General features: G+C 36.2%; 2 protein-coding genes across 2 annotated transcripts in view; one reads left to right on the forward strand and one right to left on the reverse strand.

The window, feature by feature from the left end:
• The first annotated feature begins 1,777 nt into the window (after positions 1 to 1,777).
• LSM8 (LSM8 homolog, U6 small nuclear RNA associated) lies at positions 1,778 to 8,711 on the forward strand. Its single transcript, XM_025873225.2, has 4 exons — positions 1,778 to 1,928; positions 3,098 to 3,138; positions 5,691 to 5,818; positions 7,956 to 8,711. Exons 1-4 carry the CDS (start codon positions 1,898 to 1,900, stop codon positions 8,044 to 8,046), a joined length of 291 nt encoding a protein of 96 aa, XP_025729010.1. The 5' UTR covers positions 1,778 to 1,897; the 3' UTR covers positions 8,047 to 8,711.
• Positions 8,712 to 15,422: 6,711 nt separating this feature from the next.
• Positions 15,423 to 25,430, reverse strand: part of ANKRD7 (ankyrin repeat domain 7) — a 54,143-nt gene continuing 44,135 nt past the window's right edge. Inside the window, 1 exon segment of the mRNA XM_073899118.1 lies at positions 15,423 to 15,458. The gene's annotated coding sequence lies outside the window, so the exon portion shown is untranslated.

Raw genomic sequence — 25,430 nt, forward strand, 5'->3', positions numbered from 1 at the left:
ACCTCTTCATTTTTTAGTTGTCACATGTTTATACATATCCTTCTCCTCTGTTGGAACGTAATTTTCCTTTGAGGTGTAGAGCTCTCTATGTCCATGTGCTCCCAAGGTCATTTGGATGTAACTCATTTTTTTTGTCTTACTAACTGGACTTTTCCTTATCCATAGGCTTTCTCTCAGCCTCTGTGACCCTTAGGGACTACAGAAAACACAGCAGTGTTAAGACTTGCGTAAAAAATTTCAAACCAACAAGACTTTGTGATGCTCCATAAAAACTAGACATCTGCTATCTATCTGGCATATTTATTTAATGGAAACTACACAAGGTCATAAATTTGGGATGTACTCATGATAAAATTAGTTCTGTAAGTTCCTATATAATGTAACTAAACATTTTGAAACATAAGCACTGTAAGAGATGAAAAACTACATGGACTATTATTCATTTTAAAAACATAGCACATTATTTTTTAAAAACTCCTTACTAATGATACCTCATTTATCCCTAATTAGTACTTTGTTTTTCTTTTATTTCAATGTCTAACATTTGCAAATCACACAATATCTTCATTTTTTCACTTATGGGAGATACTTTCATTTTTCCCCCTAAAAATAATGGGACACTCAACACCTAATTCCTGACTATATGTGGTTTCAAACAGGTCAGAGTAACTTCCAGCATATAAAATATTAACCATTTGGGAGTGATCTGTAGGTAAATTTGTGGGTATGCTGTAAGGAAAACAGATGTTCACTTTTCAGAAGAAAACTGCTGACACTGCAAGTTATTTCAAACCCACAATTCTTCAGGTTAAGAAATCACAAGCCTAATAAAACCATAAAGAGATTTTGTAAAAAGAATAGCTCTCGCGGTATTTTGTATATAGATCCTTTTCTAACTTCAGTTGTAAGTTACGATGAAATAGGAGTGATGTTTTCTAGTGATATGTGGTAATACCCAAAATACCTGTGACAGGACATAAGGAAACAGAGGCCCAGGTAAGTTGCTGTTACTTGTGCAAGGACACTCACATAATTCCTTAGCAGAGCCAAGTCTAAAAACCCAGTCTGGTGCTTATCTGGACGCCTCTTCCGGCACCAGTCCTTTCCCAGGCGGTGCAGCCGACCTGCCATTTATTTACTAATTTCATCCTGAGGACAGAGAGGCTTTGTGGCGTGGTAAAGGGGAGGCAGTTTTCGGAGGCTCATATATGTTTGTGTAACACATAAGAAACTGTAGTCAGTTTCTTAAATAAATAACAACGCCTCCATACTGGAGTACTTTTAGAGGCAAATGCAGAATATGCGAACATGCTTTTTACTGTACGTGCATAATTTTGTCCTGGGCCACTGAGTTCCTAAAAGATGAATTTTCGGCCCGTGTGGCAGAAAACTAAGGATCATACACCACTTCCCTACACCCACATTTCATATGAGAACAACATTCATCTCTCTACTTGTGATGAAAACACCCTGTTTCGTTTTCTCCCGCCTCCCCTGTCTTCTCTCAACATTTTCCGCCGGTAACTTCTACCACATTGTCTTTCCCTCTACTAGAAAACTCGCTCTCCCACCTTCTCTTTCCTACCCCACCTTCAGAAAGCTTCTCCCCTCCTTCCGCCTCCTGCTCCGCTTTTGTCACTCCGGGCGGCTGCGATCGCCGACCCGAAAAACAGCGAAAACACACTACGCACGCGCACTAACTTGCCAGCCCTTTGCCTCTCAAGTGTGGTTGGCCGATTTCTTTCAATCTCTGACTGGCCCAGGCTACGGTGCTGTAACTCTCGCGATATTTGCTGCCACCAGTCGGCGGGAGCCGCCGTCCGTTACCTGGCGGGCCCTTTTAGCTCCAGTTGTCGCCGGTGTTCCTGTGGTCCCCAGAGCGGCCGGGCCGAGCATCATGACGTCCGCCTTGGAAAACTACATCAACCGTATCCTCAGGCCGGCTGCCGCGGGCATCAATCGGGGCCATGGCGAAGCCCGCGTCCGCCCTGGACAGGGCTGGTGCTGGAGAGACCGGGGGTCGGGATCGGCGGGCGGTTGGGATGCCCGGCCACTGAGGGGCCTGGGCTGCGGGTGAGGGACTTAAGGACCTGGGACCCGCCAGTCCCGCTGCCGGGGCTGGAGCCCGCCGCCCCTGGGGGCCCAAGTCGTCTTTTAATTTTAACTTAAAAAAAAAAAACAGGGCAGTGTTTATTCCGAACTTTTCCCTGTCTCTTAGAAATCAGCTATCTGTTCCTCCATACTACCCTAGGGCCTATACGTTCACGTTTGGGAATAAGATCAGCAGTCGTCCTAGCGGCGAGGAGGGCCTCGCAATCCAAGAATTTGTTTTATTCATAGGCTTTGCTTATTGTTCGAAGATACCAAAAACTTTAAAGATGGTGCACAAGTTGAATTTCTGCCCTTTACCACTTGAAGTCTCAACTTCTTTGTTGATAGAATGAAAATAATGCTTGCTGTTGTAATTGATACGAAGGGCAAATAACTTATAAAAACCCGTGTGAAATCTTAATGTACCCTATAGAAGTACTACCATTTTAAAATCTCAGGATAGAAACATTACATTGCTCTCATGTATAAATTTGGGACAAAAGTGAAATACTAAAGGCTTAACGATGCAAGCATATTGGCACCTTGTGACATCGACTGTAGCTTTTTTGAATTCCAGAGGCCAGGTCCTGGAAGAAAGTGTCTCAGCACGCTTGAAAGCATTCAATATTGATTAATTATCACTAATTCAATTTTCCTTTTAGAGATGAACAGTTCTAGGAAGGGGGAAATATCTTCCTCCAAGTCCTATGGGGAGCATTCCCCAGTGAAAAAGAGTACCAAACATCTCCGCTGTTTTGAGACGGGGAAAAAACAGCACATACAGAAAGGGATTTTCTTTTCTATTTTTCCCTGTTTTAATTGTGTAATTATCACAAAGATTTGAGGAAGTTAGAAACTTAAAGATATGTTGTGAATGTAGTGGCTGTATTAAGTAGTTGTGTCTTAGTTCTGTCACCTTTTTCCTAGTAATTCAAACCATTTCCTTAGGAGATCCCAAGTTTTCATTTTTATTCCCTGAGAATGCTTTCCTTGATTCAGTTATCAGGAACTGTTGCAGTTATAACTTCTGACGGAAGAATGATTGTGGTAAGTAGTAAGCATATTCATTCTCTCCCTGTAAGCTTATTGGTTGTAAATTTTTATGTAAAACTTCTGATCTTTAATGCCTAAGCATCACAGTACACCTGCATTGCAGTTTTGTTACGGTTCAACTCTTTCTTTGATAAATAGCTGCTGCCTCATATTTCCTTCATTAATAAATGTTGGGTGTAATTCACATTAAAAGTTTCTAGGAGCCAGGATGGATAATAGATTCTGTCCTCAGAGAGCTTCTAGTCTAGTCTTCAAACATCTGCCTGTATTTTATATTTATCTTCCTCTTCCATTTTTTATTTCCTTCCCCATTCAGTGCTCTGACATTCACTGCACGAATCATAGTTGTTTTGAAATTTTGTATATGCCTCTTAGAAACTTCTTTATGATTTAGATACTACATATGTAGAATAATGAACATTTAGGGCTTGTATGGTGTTAATATACTTTCAGTCTCTGTAGGCTGTAGGACGTCTCTTTTCTGTAGGACAAATTATGATGATTGACTCTAACTTTTATTTCATCTCATTTGTCCTTTTATCACAGTATCCCCCTTAATTCTAGAAAATTCTTGGATTCTCTCCTTGATCTGTTCTTGACCTGAGGAATTTATTTCATGATTTTTGGCTACTTAATTATTTCTTGTTATAATTTATACATTGCTTGCTTTCAAAAAAGTTTTAAAGCTGTTAAGCTTTCTCTGTTTTCTAACTAATTCATATATTTTAATCTCTTCTTTTCCCATTTTGCAGTTGTTTTTGTTTCTTTGCTTTTTTTAATTCTTGTAATTTTTCTCAGTGGGTCCATATGTGACTGTTATCGAAGTGTTAGACTCAGCCATTTATTTAAATGTATATCATGTACCAGGCACTTTACATATATTATATCACTTTATCTTCAGTACAGCTCTGTGAAGAATTATCCCTGAATTTGAGGTTAGGAACCAGGCTCAGAAAAAGTGCATCACTTTCCCAGAGTCACTTAGATAATAAGTGGGAGAACCAAACTGGAATTTAAATTCAACTTGACTCCAAAGCTAAAGCTAGTTGCCTTGCTTCCTTCTTAATCAAGAGAACACTCTTTTCTTTTTAGGCTCCTTAGCGTATTTTGTCAAATAAGGACAGTTTGAAATATTTTTATCTCATCTTAACACCTCAGGACATCTATTACTATTAACTTTATTTGCAAATAGTTTTTTTATTTTGTGAAAACCTCAAATTTAAATTTTCTTATTTTTAACAGGATTGATAATAACTTTGAGAATTTAATTTTACAGAAGAAAATTATTTTAAAAGAGCATTTTGAGTGCTGAAGTTCAGTAGTTCTGTATTTTATTGACACATGGCTCGCTTGATAGAATAGTTACGTGTAAAATGACTTCAAGAGGCAATGTCTGGGTGTGTTAACAACTATACTAATTAGTTTAGTGAATACCCCATACTTTGTTTCTCTTCCAAATTCTAGGTTATCTCTTTCTCTTTACTGTATTCTGATTTTACATATTTTGATCTTCAAAACATCAAACAGTTTAATAGTGAGCTTCAGAGAATTAACCAACCAAAACTAATATAAGTTGATATTTCTTCAGAAACTTGAACAGCATCTGAGCTACTTACTGTGTTGTGCTAGACCCATATCCTTTATTCAAAACCAATATTCTTCCATAAAATTTTCTCTGAATATTTCCTTCAGGTTCTGGTTCTAATAATTAACAATCATATTTATATCTACCTTACTGGATTTTGGGAAGATTCAGTTAAGTAAATACATGTGAGGTCCATAGAACACTGGCAGATAGTAAGTACTTATTAAGTGTTAGCTGTTACTACCAGTTGAAGTTTGTATATATTTATGGGACTAATTTGAATCTCCAAAAAATGGTAAATTATATTTGTTTGTTCATAGTAATATAGTAGTTCAGTGGTCTGGGCCTGAAGCTAGCCTTTTGTGATTCAACTCCTAGCTCTGCTACTTCCTACTCATGAAACCTTGAGAGATTACGTAACCTCTCTGTGCCTCAATTTTTCTTCTCTGAAGTGGGAGTAACTAATATGTACCTCAAAGGATAAAAATTATTTGAGATAATGTGTGCAGTGTGTTTAGCACCTGGCCTAGTACTAAGGTGTAGCATGAAGTGATACTGTTACATTGCTATGGCTGGTATGTATGCTTCCCCCTTTTTACATGTTTATATAGTTTTCCCTTAAATTTCATTTGTTTTAGTCTGTGTCTAATGTTAGCTCCTGAACTATGTAGGCTTTTATGCTACCTCCTTACACTCTACTCACTAGTCAGATGTGTGGTGGTTTTTTCCTCATCTTAAAAAACCAAGAGGTAAGTTTGTTTCCCTGGATACTGTTGGTTATAAAGAGGTATTCTATTTTATAATGGATTTATATGTGAAAGAAGTACTTCTAAAATGATTAAAAATAAAAAAATAAGTACTCTGTTGGTATACCTGGCAACTACAATTTTTGCATCATTGAATTTACACATTCAGGTAAACCACAATATTTGTCTTTTTCTCTTGAATGTTTTCTTTACAGGGAACACTGAAAGGGTTTGACCAGACCATTAATTTGATTTTGGATGAAAGCCATGAACGAGTGTTCAGCTCTTCACAGGGAGTAGAACAAGTGGTGCTGGGGTTATACATCGTAAGAGGTGACAATGTGTAAGTAAATTATGTCCTCTTTTTAAGACGGGTTAAATATACTACAGGTATATACTGCTTGCTATATGGAAAAGGTTTTTATCCACCGAAATTGGTCCATATTTCTGATAGTTAAGTGGCCTAGATAGGGTCCAGAAAGGGTCTTCCCTTACACTGAATGCTTCATTAGAGAGGCTTTTTAAAATGTTCTTTCAAAATAACCCTAATTTTAGAGCAACATAAATACACTTCTAGGGTCTAAGGCTAGGGTTTGAAGGTGCCTTCAAAATCTCTTGTGTGAACAGTTTTAAATAATTCATCTTCTATAAGTGTTAAATTTATAAATAAGTAGTTATCCATTACCTACTAAGTTTTTAGTATAATTGGAACACAAGATGCCCCATGTTTATGCTGTAAAATCAGTGAACTTGTGACATACTGATATGGCAGTTTGAGAAGACATATTTTGTGGTAGCAATTTAAGAAAAGTCTTCAACAGTATAGAGAGAGTAATACTGTCCAATAGAACTTGTGATGATGGAAATGTATATCTGCATTGTCCACTGTGTTAAGGTACTAGTGTGGCTATTGAGTGCTTGAAAAATGGTGTGACTAAGGAATTGAATTTTAAATTTAATTACTTTTAATAGTCCCATGTGGCTAGTGTAGTTAGAGAGGCTAGAAGATTGTTGGAATCAATTTTCTAGGGAGTATAGAATTAAAACATAGCTGGAAGTCTGCAAAAGATCTATTACACATCTCACATTATTTTGGAAGACAATTAGGATACAGAAGATGAAAGAGTACTTTATTCATTTAAATTATTTATCTTAAGAAAATCACCTTTAGATAGATAAATTATTTGATCTTTAATAAAAAAATCAGGGGTTTATAAGATATTCTAAAGAGGTGAATTTTAGGTGTAAAGTTATAAAGTGAGCTATAAAAAAAAGAGAGAAAGGCAAAGCATTTAGTGGGGACAGTTTCCCTGACCAGAATAATAGTGATTATTTATATTGGGGTTCTGCCTAATAATTGATTTTAAGAAACTTTCTCCTACTTTGATTTAAAAAAAATTAAAAAACAAACTTTTCTTTGAACTTCAATTTAAAAAATTTAAAACCTTGTTATAGATTCAATGATGTGGTAGAGCCAGCTTGAGTGGCTCAAGGAAGCAGATTGTTACATTTTCAGGGATTTTGCAAGCTTAAAAAAAGATTTTCCATCTTTTTTTAAGATGGAATTGAGATCATTGATTTGTTTTATATTGAGAAAACGTAATATATTTTCTCAGAATTTGGTACTTACCATTTATTAGAGAGCTAGAGGCTTTATATAGTTTAAAGCACCCTTGGGCAAATTCTGTATTATAAGTATTCACCTATAGAACTTACTCTTATTAAAACCAAACTAATTTAAACAACCAATTTTTTATGGAATAATGTTTTATACATATCCTTTGGTGTGGCTGTAACAATGTATGTATCCAGCTGCAGAGCTATGGCTTGGTTCCTAGCATGGTATTAATGAAATTAATGTTAACAGATGTTATGGTAGTGTTGAATCAAGGAAAGATTTGTTGTCTTTAACCTTAGCTAATCACATCAAAAAGATCATTTGTTATGATACCTGAGTACCCGTTGCTACTATTATCTTTATATTTGAAGAACTGTACTTTTTGGTCTTGCATTTAAATTGAATGAACTGAGAAATCCTGAAAAGGAAAGTAATGGATGTTACGTGTGTATGTGTGTGTATATTGATGGATTTAGTTACTCAAATAGTAGACAAATAGTAGGCACTTTTATTTACTTATTTAATAATGATTTTGTGATCAACCCCAACACGGTCCATGGATTGAATTGTTGAGTTGAAATCATAGGATTGGTTTTGTACCATATCTATATGATATGTGTCTTTTTCCTTTAAAGACTCATGATCCAATCACACTGTATGCAGTCTGTCGTTTAATACTGGCTTCTGTAATAATGTTGCCTTCAGATTACTTCTTGAAGTAATTTGTGACTTAAATGTGCAATTCACTACTTCATGAAAACGATATTTGCTTTTCACCTTAGGTTGTTTTTACTGTGTCTTTTCAGTTTTTGTAGAAATGAGATTGTTTTAACTGATTTTTTTTCCCCTTAAATAACTACAGTGCAGTCATTGGAGAAATTGATGAAGAGACAGATTCTGCGCTTGATTTGGGGAATATTCGAGCAGAACCTCTAAACTCTGTAGCACACTGAGGAAAAATTACATAATTGGACATCTGTAAATCTTGTATAGAAACTGATTATTCTGAGGATGATGTATGGAATTTTTATGAATGTGTAATTGTAGACTTTGACTCCATATTGATTCATTGTAATATGATATGTAAATTAAAATATTTCTACATTTCCTTGAAAAACATTTTTTTTCCCCCTAAATCATAATTTTGGTAGCTTGGTTTTATTTTTCTCTTAAATAGTATGAAAATCTAATGTTTACTTTAGGCACTTTTAGAACAAATATTTCATATTTTAATACTTAATGGAAAACTAGTTAAAGAGAAAAATTTGTGTGCTGTGTAAATCAAGCATACAAATACCATCAGTAGTGCAAGATACTTGTGTTTCCCTATTTTTAAGAAAGTCACGGCAAGGTAAGTCTTGTAATATGAACCGTCCTCATTTATCACACTGCCTTGGTGGTTGGTTGCTCTGTAGCACCTTAGAAGTGTAGGTAAAAATGTGTTTGGTTGAGAAAAGGAAAAACGCTAACAAAGTTTCATATTATCCGAAAAAAATGGATTACATATAGTCTTAAAAGCCATCTTAGCTCCTAATCTTAAAAATGGGGGAATTTCCAGTATTAAAGGAGTTTTTTGTTGTTTATAAATGTGAGTAAATAAACCTGACGTTTATATTGAGGCAGTGCTTGCTGTTATCGTCAACAACTTCCCATGACTCCTTGGTTCCATAAACCTGTTTTTAAAAGAAGTAAACATGGTTTCTCAGAGCAACAATCAGAATTGGTTGATTATTTGAGTGAATCAATTAAGTGGATAATGTCCCTCATCTACAAGTAGGCTGTTTTCTGAAACCCTTTGTACAGCTGTGTGGACTTCTTAAAGAATCCATAGAAACAATGGTACAAATAGTGTTGAGATATCTAGACTAGTCCACAGAAATTCTCATCAACTCACTGAGGGCTAAAGTGTGTAACTTTGTGGTGAGTAGAAAATAGAAAAATACTACATTCTTGTAATTCAAGCAAAATTTAAATAGTTTTTCTTTTTTTTAAATGAAAGTGTTTGGCAATAGGGGTTGGCAAGCTTTTTTGTAGAAATGCAGATAGTAAATATTTTAAGCTTTGAGGGCCATATGGTCTCTCACAGCTACTCAACTTTGTTGTTGTCATATGAAAACAACCATAGATAATACATAAATGAATAGTTGTGGCTGTGTTCCAAATAAACTTCATTTACAGTAACAGGTGGCAGGCTGGATTTGGCCTGTAGGCCATAGTTTGCTGACCCGTGGCTTAAAATAATACAAGCTCAGTAGGAAAAGATGAAGGCTAATTTGTATAAAATATGAAAAGGGCTTCTGGAGTAGATCCTTTCAGAGTTTAGAGGTAGATTTTGTTCATATTTTTTTAATATTTAAAACTCTACTTATTAGTTATGATAGTTTTTTGGTTCACAAATAAAACATTTTCTTCTGGAAAATATCTTCATAGAAATAAGACTTGTAAGAAGAGAACTGTTGAGATAGTTTTCTTCACTGGTCACCAGGCACCGTCACCCAGCATAACTTTCTTGATGTTCTGTTGTTCAGGGCTGCCTCAGGATTAGACAAAATTTAGTTAGTGTTGGCTATCATAACTATTTGGCTTTTGTAGTATATGGTTTTATATCAATAATAAAATGAAAATAATGCAAAGTAAGTAAAGCAAACAGGCAATTTAATGAGGGACTATAAACCAAATGTTCTATATAAGTAAATAGTGGTATTTTAAATGGGTAAACTATTTTCCCAAAACCAAATAAGGAATACAGATCATTCATTTGCTAAGTGAAATGTATTAGAACAGTGCAAATGAAGTCCAAGTCAGATATTTTGCCAACATACTTGACATAACACAAATTACACATAAACCAGTAGACAAACCATCACGGTAATGAGTTTCTAATATGATGTAGCCCTCTGAAATCTTATAATGATGCATTCACCTGACTGATGTCAAAAAATCATTCCCCAAATATGAACTGGATGTTGGTAATGGTTGGTAGAGAAAATGAATGAAAACACACCAAATGGTCTACGCGATTATTTATTCCTGGGTGCGCAGGGTAGGCTTTCTGTGCTTGTAACCAATTCAAATTGGATTTCTTTTTGCATGAGCATTGTAAAGGAACCACAACTATGAGTGGTAACTTGATTAATATGCAGTGTCAAGTTTTTTATGTTCTTTAATGAGGTTTTTATTCTGTAATCACTTTTATTTATAAAGAGCCTCAAATCAATTTTAACCTATAATTACCTCTGTGCTCTGTGATTCAGGCACTATCTAAGCCCAGCTTAATAATGCATCAAAGAAATAAATCTTTCCTGGAAAGATATTTTCACTGAACTTTTTTGTAAAGGGCAATTAACTGCAGAAAGGACTTAATTTGTTTCTTTTTAACTGAAAACATACTATCCAGAGTAATAGTTTAAAGCATTGCTTTTAGGCTAAAGCACTTTGCTAAGTTAAATGGCCTTAACATGCCGACAGTTTTGGCTTAAATATTACAAATCTTGATGGCAGAAGAATAAGAGATAATTAAAGATAAACTATTAATATTTACTTTACTTAAAATCCTGTTTAGCACCTTTATAAAATCATTCAGAATTTTTAACCTATTGTGAGATATGATAAAAACTTCTTAGTAGTCACCATAAATATAGGCTATCTGTGTCAACATGTTTCTCAGACGTGTAACAAAGGATTTACCATGTGGATGAGAAAGTATACAGTGCCTTCACAAGGGCATGTGAACCTACTTGGGTAGTAGCCAGAATTATAAAGCAATCTGTAACTGGCAATATAGTGTATTCTGGGCTTTCACCTTCAAAATTTAGTAGGTAGCATTTACTGAGTGCATATCCTGTGCCAGGCATGATGCTCAATGCTTACAACAGTGACCATTTTACATATGGGGAAATTGAGGCTCAGCAGGGTTAAGAGCCTTATGAGAGATCATATGGGTAACAAGGCTCGAATTTGACCAGGTCTTTGTATTTTTATAAACTGCCTATCAGTAGAAAGTATATTATCAAATTCCTGCTGTCAAATATCTATTAGAAACCTGATTGAAAGAAATATTTAGATGATCTAAGGCAGTTCGCAAAGCTTTGTTGTGGGTCATTTTCATAATTACCTGAGTTGCTTTAAATATTATTGGGCCCTACTCTCACTGATGTGGTTCAGTAGATCTGGAATGGGGCAAAAAGGAATACTCAATAAATAGCTAAGGAAAGTAGTAGAATTATTAAAAGACCTATCATATGCCTGGATGAGTCCTAGTTATGCTTCAGAATCCTTACCTTTAAGACATGGTAACAATATGTATTTTTGGTGCTGTAACAAATGAAATTAGGCTCCATTTAAAAAATTTGGTATGATTTATGGGATTTAAACAGTAAACAGCTTATTCTAGGTATTCAAAGGCCAAAGTGAAAAGGTTGCAGATGTGGGTCTTGCCACCTTGGTTTTTCACAGTGCCTCTGGCTACCATATCTCTCCATAAGAGACTGGAGTATTTCAACTTTGAAGATTTAAGGTTAAGTGGAAGGTATGTGTAATAAGTTTACATTATTTAACAAATAGTATGATTATACTTGTCTTATGGCAGTCATATACTCTTGACTTGTGGGGTTCAAAAATGAAAACTCAGGTTTAACCTTTCACATGTGAACTAGGATCCCTCCATTCTGAACTTGCATATAATTCTATATCTCATGTTATAAGTTTACTTTCACTCATTTTAATATTCTTTTTTACTAATTTGGAGCTTTTTTTTTTTAACTTGGGCTGTTATTCTCAGTTTTTAAGTCATTGGCAAATTTGGTAAAAAAATTCTTTACATGTAAGATTGAAAAAAACAATGTTGATAAGGCAGAGCCCTCTCCACCTAGAATGATACTGAGCCATTAAACAGCATAGTGTTCCCATTCAAACAGCTACAAATTTGTTTAATTACAAGACATTTAGTCCTTTTCTCCCATCTTGTTTACAGAGATAATTTATGAAATTTGGTCAAATGCTTTGCTGTGATCTTTATTCCTCTTTTAGCAGGGAAACTGTGACATGGGCATAGCTGGTCTTCGTGAATCAATGCTGCCTCCTAGTGATCATCCCTTTTCTGTTTCCACAAACAAAAAAAGTGTATTTTGGAATATTGTCAGTGACATTTGTAAAGCCATTTTAGGGCATACCAGGTACCATGCTTGCAACTGTGGATAATGCAGGGAACAATAGTAACAAGTTCTTGTCCTTCTGTAGCTTGTATCTGTCCTTAGCACCTCAACCAAATCATCTTTTGACTCAAAGGCTTACTCTCCAGGGACATGAGTGAGTTTGCCAAATTCCTTTAGTCTAGGATGTAACTTAATCGGGCTTGGATTCATTTAAACGACTAAAAACTGTCTTTTTAATTGGATCTAATTTGCATTCATCATTTTCCCAACCTTTTTTCTGTTTTAACATTGGAGAGCTTGTGTAGGTTGTGTAACACTAAGGATAAAGGCAAAAGAGGACTTTACCAGCAGTTTTCTCTCATTAGTTAATACCATCTGCTGCCCACTGGCATTATTAGGTGCACCATTAAATTTTTTAAACATCCAGTTTCTGTATTGATTTTTGTTATAACCTTTTACTTCCATTTTTTTTGTACATGTTTCTTTTTTAAACATCCTTTTATCTTATAGATGTATTATTTGGCAGAAGTGGCACAGGTCAAGTATTGCTAAAACTAGGATCCAAATACCATGCTATAATTTCTACGCCAGTGTTCTTTCAACTATATGATAAGGACTTTCTCCTCACTAGGGTAATTTTCAGTTATACTGTAAACCTTTGGTTTTTGTTTTCTTTTCCCTATATACTGGCCTTAAAAATACCAAATAATGCAAATGGTACCGAATTGTTATTACATTTGAAATACGTTAAAAGGAAAAGAATTCAGGATCAGGGGATGGGGTGGGACACATCTCGGGGGGATATATCACTTAGGTCATGTATGAAAAATTGTGTGTGGTGGGGGCAGGCAGGAAAATGTTCTGTTTGATGTCTGAAAATATGCACGATGTATCTTACATTTCACTTAATTTGTCTTCTATCAGGAAAATCATAGATTATAATTACACACTACAAAGTAAATTCATAAACTGATAAGTTGCCAGAAAGCACTGCAGTATGGCTTATATAACATTTTAAAAATAATTTTTTAAAGAGGTCAAAATGATAGCTAAATTTTTTTAATTTTATTTATTTTAAAAGTTTTAAAAAGTGTTTAGATCTTTCAACCTGATTTGGGTAAACTTTACCACAGTTATGTAGAAAAGGACCAGAGATAACTAAAGATAAGTAGGAGGTATAATTTTGAGGAATTTTTAAATTAGAGTCAGGTGAGGCCAGTGTAGCATGGCAGTGAAGTAAATCAGACTTAGCTGGTAGTTTTAGCAAATTAATCTCCCATGTCTTGGGTACCTCAATAAAAATGGGACAACCCTCCTTAAGTTGTTATGAAGATTAAGATAATAAACACTTAGAATACTACCTGGAACAAAGTAATGTGTCAGTGTTAACAATAGCTAACATATATCCTATTACTGAATGAAGGACTCTTAAGTTATCTATTGTTACCTAGGAAAAGTACTCAGAAGTAATTAAGAACATTCCTTGATAAAGCTCTTTGATGGAAAAACACTAGTAAAATTCTGTACAGAACTGTAAGTTTATTGGAAATAAGTATCTTTCCCTTGTGCAAAAGGTGATGTGAAGTTTTGATCACCACTTTTTTTAAATGCCAGAGGTAGAGAAAGTATAGAGAAAAATAGTCAGTGATTAGATGTCATATAAAGATTAGATCTCTTTAGTGTGAAAAGATATATGGGAAATGGGAATATGCTAAAAGTCTAAAATTGAGAATGAATAAGAACTTGCATATTTCATTTTGTATATTAAAACTAAGTATCCTATAAAGATTGGAAGGATAATTTAGGGCAAATAAAATTCTACATTAAACAATGAATAATAAATCTAAACAATTTATCAATAATAGTTCATTTCCTGAGAATTTACTATAAGAGAACCTTCACTGAGATGACATGACCGGTAAAGTGTTATTTGAAAGCAATATATAAATGTGCCCAATGTATGGCAGAGCTTGCAAATGCTTCTATGTGTAGAGACGTGGGGGAGCACAGAGCAGAATTCAAGTAAATAGATTTGTGCTGGGTCCTTATGGATATTAAGGCTTTGCATAAATGGTTGAGAAAGCTTTCCACATTGGTTGACACAAAGGCAAGAACAAGCAAGATGTGTAATAATTCCTTGAGTAATAGACTGATTTTTCTGTGCAGTAAAACTCAAATCCTGCACACTCCAAAGAAAGGACTGGGCCTTGTCCTTCTGTCTTCTGGGGAGATAACCTTTGAGCCCTTGGAATATCCTTTCTGATAAGAGAGCTTTTGCATGCCTCAAGTCTTGGGCCATGCTTGTTTCAGTTGAACTTCTGGGGGTTGGAGACTAATGGAAGTTAGTCATGTGGGAGCTACTTGTCTATGTATCTATAAACAGTATTCACAGAGCCCTGGTAAAAAGCCCCTAACACCAAGACTTGAGAGAGTTTCTCTGGTTAGCAACACTTGGCATGTGTCATCAAATACTATTGCTGGGAAAATTCGGTGTTATCTGTGCATCTGCGCTGGGAGAGGACTACTGGAAGCTTATAACTGGCTTTTCTGGGTTTTCACCCTAATTATCTTTTTCCTTCGCTGATTTTAATCTGAGAAAAGAAAAGGCAATCAAATAATCTACAGTCTTGAGACCAGAGCTAACTGAGATCTGCCCTCAGACCCTTGATGGTGAAAACAAAGTACTGATTACTATTTTAACTATCAAACATTTTAGAACAAACTCGGCCTTTACCTGTGTTTGCTTTGGTTTAATTTTTTTTTTCTCAGAAAAAGCAAATACAGTTAAATCTGACTTCTTGAAGATCGAGGATCCAGGATCTTAACCGGATCCTGTCTCTTGATACTGTGGATACAAAGCTACCATGGAGGGGCGGGGGCGGGGGGGGTGGTTGGTCTGAAAGCCTGGCCGACTTGTAGTTAAATTATGGTTCAGCACATTTTAACTGTGGGATCTTGGGCCAATTAATAAAGTTCCCTAAATCACAATTTTGTAATTAATAAAAAGAAGAAAATGACAGCATGGTAACTTTGCAGAGCTGTTATGATTATTATACAGAGAACACATGTTAAGCACATAATGTCCTATCTAGTTCAGAGTAAAACAGTGAATAAATGTTAGTTCCATTTCTCTTCATTCCCTTATTTAAGAGGTAATAAATCTATAAAATTCCTACCTGCTAATGAGTCTTCTTCAGAACTCTTATCCATAACTAAAAAGTAAGAATGAATTTGAATCGGCAATAGGAAAATATATAAATATTATGAGTACAATACTCTTATGCCTGGCCACAAACTATCCCTTTGGAACACAACTGGAAAATATTCCAGAGTATTAATTATACTCTTGGTGGGCAACTGATACATTAAAGTCCTCCCCACCATCACAAATTATTATATGCAAGGGAGAATGTGATTTATCAAAATTTGATACAAGTGAATTATAGTTATCATAATCCTAACCCAATAAAATCAACAGAAATGGCATCATGAAAAGAATTGGTATTACAATTGGGGAACAACAAATTTAAACAGCACGATTCTTCTAGACCTCATCCATTAGGGGCAGTAAGGAGATAGCATACTTAGCTAATCCTTTAGTTCAAGGAGGGAATGTAGGTAGAGACTGTTCAGTTTAGCATGAAGAACCCATCATAAGGTCTAGAGGCACCATACTCTGCCACATTAGAAAACAGGTAAGAGACAATGATCCTTGCAAAAACTTTCCAGTGGCCAGGGGAAGGGAGTACAGAAGAGACAAGTGTATTTCCTTCCTATTCTCAGAGAGATGGTAGTAAACTCATTTAGTTCTAGCCATTTTATGTACCCTGTGAATAGAGTCCTGCAAACAAGGCTATTTCTTCTCTCTTGGAAGAATAAATGAAAAGGTCCCACGCTAAGAACTTACCTACTCTGAACTACTTGGAGGTTCTACTCAGTAAGTTTAAGATCAACCATTTAGGGGTACCTGGATGGCTCAGTCAGTTAAGTGTCCGACTCTTTATCTCAGCTCAGATCTCAATCTCAGGGTCGTGAGTTCAAGCCCCACAATTTTCATTACAGCATTTTGTTTTTGTGACATATTTTTGCACTTCTATTAAAACTTCAAGTCCAGAAATGGGATATTTATATATTTACTCTACAAATACAAATCTGGTTGATGTAATAAAATGTCTTGCAAAATTAGTAAATGTTATGAACTAAATGTTTATGTCCCCCCAAAACTGACATGTTGATACCCTAATTCCAATGTGATGGTATTTGGAGGTGGGGCCTTTAGGAGGTAATCAAGTCACAGAAACATTCATGAATGGGATTAGTGCCCCTGTAAGAGACCAGAGATCGCTAGCTAGCTCTTTCAGCCATCTGAGGACACAAAGTAAACCAAGAAGGCTCTCCTCAAGGACCAGACTATGCTAGCACCCTAATCTCAGACTTACAGCCTCCAGACTTATGGGAAATAAATGTCTGTTGTTTAAACCACTGATCTATAGTACTGTTAATAGCCTGAATGGATTAAGACAGTAAATCATGACAATTAGCCAACAAATGGGAGAAAAATATTTTGTTCTAATGGGAACAACTCATTCTTTTCAACTTACAAAAGAGAAAGGTTAATAGATTATTAATGTAACAACATATAAAAGAACTTGTGATTCTCAATAAGGAATTGCTTTTCCAACTTCTATACTGATCTGCAAAAGTAAATTAAGAATATAACCTGACATCTTTTATTGAAGTTCATATTTCTTTGTGTTTGTGTACAGTCCCAGTTTAAATGCACAGGTGCTTTTATGATGAATAAGTTGCTATCATTTATTACAAGAAATAATTTGTTGTAAAAATAATAAACCCATTTTATAACATCCACTTTGTTTCTAATTATATAGAAATAAATAACACTTGTTTTCTAATTTATACAAAGGCACCATATGGATTTAATGAATTTAGTAAACTTCTGAAATTAAATTTCTCTTCAGACATTATTTCAGAATCTCATAATGAACATCTTAAATAATAAATTGTAGAATTTTAAGAAAAACAAATTTACATATTGATTTTTATTTATTTATTTATTTTTAAAGATTTTATTTATTTATTTGACCTAGAGAGAGATAGCGAGAGCAGGAACACAAGCAGGGGGAGTGGGAGAGGGAGAAGCAGGCTTCCTGCTGAGCAGGGAGCCCCATGTGGGACTCGATCCCAGGACCCTGGGATCATGACCTGAGCCGAAGGCAGACGCTTAACGACTGAGCCACCCAGGCGCCCTACATATTGATTTTTAAACAGCTCTTTTATAATGAAAACTTTCATAATCCTACTTTCTATATCTTTGGCAGAATCAACAAGAAAAAACCCACTACCAGAAGTTTTAATTGATAGCTATGTTTGAAATAAAGAATATTTGGATCTCCTTTATTATTTTTTTCTTAGAAATCACATGACTATTATATATTAAAAAATTACTATTTTAATACTGATATGATGTACCAACCATATTACACAATACTCATATTTCTCGTAACAGACAGAAGCTCATAACTCAGTTATATAAAATTGGTATATAATTTCTATACACTTCAAACTTCTGAGCTATATTAGCTTTATATTAGCATTTAAATGAAGAATTATCACTGAGTTGTCCTGAACTGAAAGCGGTACAACTCATTAAATTAACCAGAGGTCACATGATAAGATCCTGAAGTCCTGAAATTAGTTTTCCCAGTTTAGACACATAGCTATCTTTTCTTGGTAAAGTACTTTCTCTTTGTCTCCTGTAAATGTGGCTCTTGCCTGACCTTCCTAACTCCCAAGTGTTGTTGTGGGGATTTAATGACATAACATATACAAATGTTTTGTGAGATAGTGAAGCAACAGAAGAATATGCTCATTAACTTTATTACTGTCCTATTCTGGATCCTTCAATAAAACCCACTGTCTGTTTTTACATAGTTGCTAAGGTCTCAAAGTTCTGCAGTTTTCACAAAATGTTTTAAATCCTAATATTACTTTATTAGGTGGTTTATTGCTTGTGGTTTGTAATTTCATGACTTGCACTCAGCCACTACATCACTTGTAACTGAAGTTACATATATTATAAATCATTAGATAACAAATTTGTGATTGTATATAAGAAACTTTAGGGTCTCCATTAACAGTGGCCAATCATGCTAATGGGAGACAGCTAACAGATCAAGTCAAGACTGATGTGGAAAACTATTCCCATTCTATTCACTCACATTCCAAACCAGAAAATCTTTGTGAGAATAATGCTCAATCTCCATGTTGATCCCCAATTGTTTTGGAAGATGGAAACTACTTTTTATACTTGGGTTGTGATACATGGATGGGTTCGAATAAACCTTCCCTAAGAGACAGCTCCTCTAGATTCAGAGGATCCTGTTGAACCTTGAAAATTATGGCAGCCTCTCCTAAAACTGAGGTACAGACAGGAGTCACATGGGAGGTGTTCATTACTATATCAAATTTAGGACTTGAGTAAATGACCTTAGTAGTGGGAATCTAAGGTAAGCAGTCCCCCAGTGCTCTGGAGGAAGATGACAGGAATTTTCATAGTCTGACACAGGCAGCTACAAAGGATTTAGGTCTTGGGAGACCATCTAGGAGCAAAGAAAGGAAACTGATGCCTTTTTGCAATACTATCTGAATCTGATGGCTTCAGCTGATCCCTATTAGCAATCCTTGGATTTCCACCCTAAGTATCCTGCTTGCCTCATCCTAGTCACAGCCCTGATTTCTTAGCAAGAACAACAAAGGTCTCAAAAGGGAATCTAGCCTGAAGATCTGGGGGATGATCTGGGCTTCACGTAAAGTTCTGACTGAAATGAGGGACTGCTTTGGAAACAATACCCGAGCACTCCGCTGTGCACTAACAGAGCTATACTCTAAGAGTCCAAGTATGGTTCACTCCTAGAGATCTGGGCCAGCACTTATGAATAATTTAGCTTTTCTCTACTAATTTGAATTTTCATAATGATCAAATACTAATTCTCATTGATATTTGGATGTGTATCTAAACTTTCTATTCTATTCCATTCATTTGTCCATCTATTATGCTGTCAGTAAAACAATAATTAGTGGAAATTTATAAATCTCTTTTTTCAGAGTGCCTGGGTGGCTCAGTCGTTAAGCGTCTGCCTTCCGCTCAGGTCATGATCCCAGGGTCCTGGGATCGAGCCCCGCATCGGGCTCCCTGCTCTGCAGGAAGCCTGCTTCTCCCTCTCCCACTCACCCTGCTTGTGTTCCCTCTCTCGCTGTGTCTCTCTCTGTCAAATAAATAAACAAAATCTTTTAAAAAAAAATCTTTTTTCAAAATTTTTCTTAATATCATCATAAAATTATACCAGCATCACAAATAATTCTAATTTTTAAAATCTTGATATTTTGATTTGGTTTATAGGAAATTGCTAAAATAATAAAAGTTTACATATTTTAGATAAATGAGTCTTTTTGTTCAAGAACATGGAGCACCTCTCCACCCAAAGGTTTTTCTTAGATGCCTTAGTAAAGCATACAGTTTATACCTATCTGTCTATCTACCTACCTACCTACCTACCTACCTAAAGTGTGTTATTAAAACAACAAAGAGATCTACACACCTGTTAGAACAGCCAAAACCCAGAACAATGACAACATCAAATACTAGTGAGGACATGGAGCAACAGAAACCCTCATTCATTGCCAGTGGGAAGGCAAAATGGTACAGCCACTTTGAAAGATAGTTTGTCATCTTCTTACAAAACTAAACATACTCTTACCATATAATCCAGTAATCACACTCCTTGGTATTTACGTAAAGGAGTTGAAAACTTATGTCTGCGAAAAATTTTGCCCATGAACATTTATAGCAGCTTTATCCATAATTGCCAAAACTTGGTAGCAACCAAGATGTCCTTCAGTAGGTGAATGGATACTGTGGTATATCCAGATAATAGAATATTGTTTAGTGCTAAAAAGAAATGCACTACCAAGCCATGAAAAGACATGGAGGAAACTTAAATGCACACTACTAAGTGAAAGAACCAGTGTGAAAAGGCTACATACTATATGATTCCAGCAAACGTCATTTTGGAAAAGGCAAAACTGTGGAAACAGTAAAAAGAGGTTGTCAAGGGCTGGAGGGAGGGTGGAATGAATGGGAGAACACAGGGCAATGGACCTCTTCTGTAGGATACTGTAATGTTGGATGCATATCATTATACATTATACATTTGTCCAAACTAAAGTACATACAAGACCAAGAGTAAATGTAAACTACAGATTTGGGGTGACTATGATGTATCACTGTAGGTTCATCCTTGGTAACCAATGTACAGTTCTGGTGAGTTATGTTGATAGTGTGGGAGGCAATGCATGTGTTGGGACAGAGGTTTATGGGAAATATCTGTAACTTCTCAATTTTGTGAACCCAGAAGTGCTCTAAAATATAAAATCTATTTTAAAAATCTCTGATCTTATAAAAAATATTTTTACTTAAGAAGTGTCTATATTATGGGAGTTTTTTTCTCTCATTACAAACTTTACTATATATGCTAATATTTGATAATTTAAAATGTGTATACTGGAAAAGGAAATGATGATTTATGTACTTTCTATTACTATTTAAATTTAGTTAAACCTCTTTAAAATTGTCAGTAATGTGTCGTATAATGAAAGGATCAGGATTCCGCTAAAAGTTTGTTATTGCGGCTGTTGATGTTAAAATTTTGATTTGTGAATGACTAAGAGACACACTGTCTGGGATCCTATGTGAAGTTACTATTTTAAGTGCTACGATGCCCCAGATGCTGAGGAGCCTTAGAAAGGGAAAAAATGCCTCACTGGGAACGCAGACCATGTCTAGCTGCACTTGTATGTGGAGTCAGGGCAGGCGCACCGGGCTTTTCTCAGAATATGTCTCTACCACTTCCCGGCCGCGCCCTATCGGCCTCCTATCACACTGTTCCTATTATCTCGTTTTTATGACTCTTAGGTGAGGCTATGGATCCCCATCAAAAGACTATAGGGCACTTACCTCATGTTCCCCACTCAGCACCCCGTGGATTTCCTGAGCTCTCTTAGTGGGACTCAGGCCCGTCACTACTCACGCCCACGTCCCCGCAGTCTCTCCTCTGGGTGGAAGAGGACCTGGACTGCCACTTGCCCTTCCTTTCCAAGAAAAAACACAACCTATTTCATCGTCCTGGGGAGTGGGTTGAGGATCGCCTGAATGAATCCAGATGCTCCCCAAGTTTCCCGTTTCTCGCTGCCGCCTGATCCCACCCAGGAGCGCAAGGTCACAGAAGCAGTTCTTGCAGTGGTGACGCCCAGCATCAAAGCACCGCTGCTTATAACCTCGCACTTTCGGGGAAGGCAACGAAGCTAAGGAAACTCTTTAACGAATCCTAACTACGAGGCAGTAGCTCTGGGCGGGTGCACATGTTCTAGCTGCAGGGACCCAGTGCACAGGCGCTGGTCGGCCCCCTTCTGTGGTTTAGGAAAAGTCCGGGGGCTGCTGTGTCCTTTGCTAGACCTGGTGATAGCAGAGTGGTTGGAACGAGGGTGGGGGGGTGGGGGGGAGTGGCGTTCGGGTGGGCAGTAGAGCCTATGGACAAGGTGTCTTGCACAATACCAGGGCCCTGCCGACCTGGGGCTGCAACACTGGGAAAGCCTCATCACCCAGAAAACTTCCCTAGGCACCCTGAAATTTTTTACCCCGATTCTAGTGGCAGAAGCTTCATTCCTGGAGCTTACTCCACTCCCACATCTGGAAGGTAGTGGGGATTATAATTTGGGAGCCCATGCAGCAACCCCTGTCCCTGCCATGGTTTCAGAGTCTGATAGCACGTGTCCCTGAAGGGAAACCTATGAGGACAAAGGGGGAAGTACCCTGTCCAGATGAAAAGAAAAAAGGCATTTCACAGTCTCTCCTCTCCTCTTCTGGCTCTGCCTCACTCAATAAAAGCTTTACACTTTATTCCTAATGCCAAATGAGTTTCATGAATTCAGTCATAGAGTGATACTGACACGATTTAAAGAAATTTCTCTACAACTTTAAAGAACTGTGAACATCATCAACCCTCTACTTTTGTACCCAGCTTAATTACATGCAAAATGGTTTTGCGTTAAGGAATTTCATTTTAAAATTTATTATTCAAAATGAATCTTTCATATAAATCTATTTAATGTGTTTCTCTCCTCCTGCTCTTATAAAAAAATATAACAAATATAAAAAATATAACAAGAAAGTAGCTTTGGTCACTTATGGTTTCTGGTCTTCCATATTTTTCAATACAGTCAAATCTTTTTTTCAGTCAACTTTTGATTCAAGTGGATCTTAAAACACTGAAAGACTTTGGAAAAATATTGGTAGTGTATTTTATGAAACATAAATACTTTCATACATTGTAAACTAGTAATCTCAGTCGTAGAACTGCCTCCAACAGACATAATTCCCAAGAAGAAAACATGGATAGCAAGATAAGGTTTTCAGTATTTAATGGTGGGAGGAAAAAAATGGGAAAAAAATGTAATACCTCACAGTAAGGGAATGTCTGAGTGAATTATAGTGAATTAGAGTATCATGTAGCCAATCAATATAATTTATATCAAAGATACATGATTCCAAGGATTCTGAAGTAGTATAAATGTAGTATAAAGGAGAAAAGATCTGCCTCATGAGAACAATCTTGGGAAGTGATTAGTTTATCTTCTTTCTATTACATTGAAGGAATTGAGGCTATAGTTAAGAAGCTTGAACATTCTTCTGCTTCTAAGTGGCTAGGTAGGTTTTTGAGTCTACTACATCTTTTCCACTCTGCTACTAAAACATCAATGGAATAATAAATATATATATATAGGAAGTACAGAAGTTGGCAAATTTTTTTCTTATAATGACTGTAGAAGGCAGAAAACTCATTTTAAAATCTTAATAACTTGTTGATAAGGTACTTACATTTTGTCAAGGCTTAAAATTCAGAAGTCAGGAGATAAATTAATCTTAGAATATTTGTGAAAGAGTGACTATTCAAATGGACAATAGCCAGACCATATATGAAAATAGAACTCTGATCCATAATCTCTGAAATCAGCGCAGAATTCAATGAATGAAGGTTTTGACCAAAACCTTGTCATGACTGCCAGTTTTCCAATATTTCACTTCTCCCTCTTTCTGCTTCTAACTCAACACTAACCAGAGAAAGCCAAATATGCTCTTCAAATTAATCACATAAGATGCAACACTTCTAATTAACCAATCTGCAGCTTCCCCATGCCAACCACCTCCAATTAGACTTCAAGTATGAAGTCTTCCATTTTTTTCAATGTTAGAGCTTTTCCACTTTCCTGATTTCCTTTGAGTCTCCATCAAATGTAAGTGATGATGGCTGACTCCCTCACTACAGCCTCTGAATAGCTTCTATTTATTCTCATTTGGGTTATCTTTTATTTCCAAAGTTTTCTTAGACCACCCAGCAAGATTTGATTTACATCATCTATCACTGCAGATCCCAATTTCAACTGGGCACAAGTCCCATGGAGACTTCTGCCTTGCTTTTAGTGGCTTATTGAGTCCTTGCTAACATAGAAAGTCCTCACGGTTTGAACTCTGCTCTCTTCCTATTGAGTTCCTGGGCTATTTATTCTCATCTTGGTAATAAACTAAGATGAACTTTTTGATTTCCCAGTGCATATAAAAGTTATGTTTACACTGTACTGTAGTCTGTTACGTCTGCAATAGCACTGTGTCTAAAAATATAATGTCCATATCTTAATTAAAAATACTTCCTTGCTAAAAAAAATGCTAACCATCATCTGGGCTTTCAGTGAGTCCTAATCTTTTTGCTAGTGGAGGGTCTTGCCTCAATGTTGATGGCTCCTGACTGACTAGGGTGGTGGTTGCTAAAGGGTGGGGTGGCTATGGCAATTTCTTAAAAGAAGACAACAATGAAGTTTGCTGCATTAATGGACTTTGCAAATGATTTCTTTGTAGCACACAATGCTATTTCATAGCATTTTACCCACAGTAGAACTTCCTTCAAAATTGGAATCAATCCTCTCAAAACCTGCTGCTGCTTTATCAACTAAATTTATACCATATTCTAAATCCTTTGTTGTCATTTCAACAATCTTCATAACATCTTCATCAGGAGTAAATTTAACCTCAAAGATCCACTTTCTTTGCTCAACCATAAGAAGCAACAACTCATCCATTAAAGTGTTATCATGAGATTGTAGCAATTCAGTCATATCTTCAAGCCCCACTTCTCATTCTAGTTCTCTTTCTATTTTCACCACATCTGCAGTTACTTCACTGAAGTCTTTAACCCTTCTCCTCCAAGTCGTCCTTGAGGGTTGGAATCAACTTCTTCCAAACTTCTGTTAATGTTTATATTTTGAACTCTTCCCATGAATCACAAATGTTCTTAATGGCATCTAAAAGGGTGAATCTTTTCCAATTTACTTTGCTCAGATCCATTAGACGAATCACTATCTATGGCAGCTCTGACCTTACAAAATTGTACAAAAATATATTTCTTAAATAATAAGACTTGAAAGTCAAAATTACTCCCTGAGCCATCGGCTGCAGAATGGATGTTGTGTTAGCATGAAAATAGGCATTAATCTCCTTGCACATTTCCACTGGAGCTCTGGGGTAACCAGGTGCATTGTCAATGAGCAGTCACATCTTGAAAGGGATCTTTTTGTCTGAGCAGTAGTGGGCTTTAAATTTTTCAGTAAACCATGTTGAAAAAAGATGTGCTGTCATTTAGGCTCTGTTGTTCCATGTACAGAGCACAGCCGGAGTAGATACAGCATTGTTTTTAGGGGCCCTACAATATTTGGAATGGTAAATGAGCAATGGCTTCCTCTTAAAGTCACCAGCATTAGCCCTAACAAGAGAGTCAGCCTATCTTTTGAAGTTTTGAAGCCAGGCATTGACTTCTTCTCTCTAGCTATAAAAATACTAGATGGCATCTTCTTCTAATATAAGGCTGTTCTGTCTACATTGAAAATCTGTTGTTTAGTGTAGCCACCTTCATTATTTATCTTAATTATTATTAATTATCCTTAGCTAGATCTTCTGGGTAACTTGCTGGAGCTTCTATATAGGCACTTGCTGCTTCACTTTGCACTTCTATGTTATGGAGATGGCTTCTTTCTTTAAACCTATGCCAACCTCCGTG

Source organism: Callorhinus ursinus, unplaced genomic scaffold, assembly GCF_003265705.2.
Source record: "Callorhinus ursinus isolate GAN/ISIS: 27379988/994484 unplaced genomic scaffold, GSC_fseal_2.0 scaffold12, whole genome shotgun sequence".
NCBI lineage: Eukaryota > Metazoa > Chordata > Mammalia > Carnivora > Otariidae > Callorhinus > Callorhinus ursinus.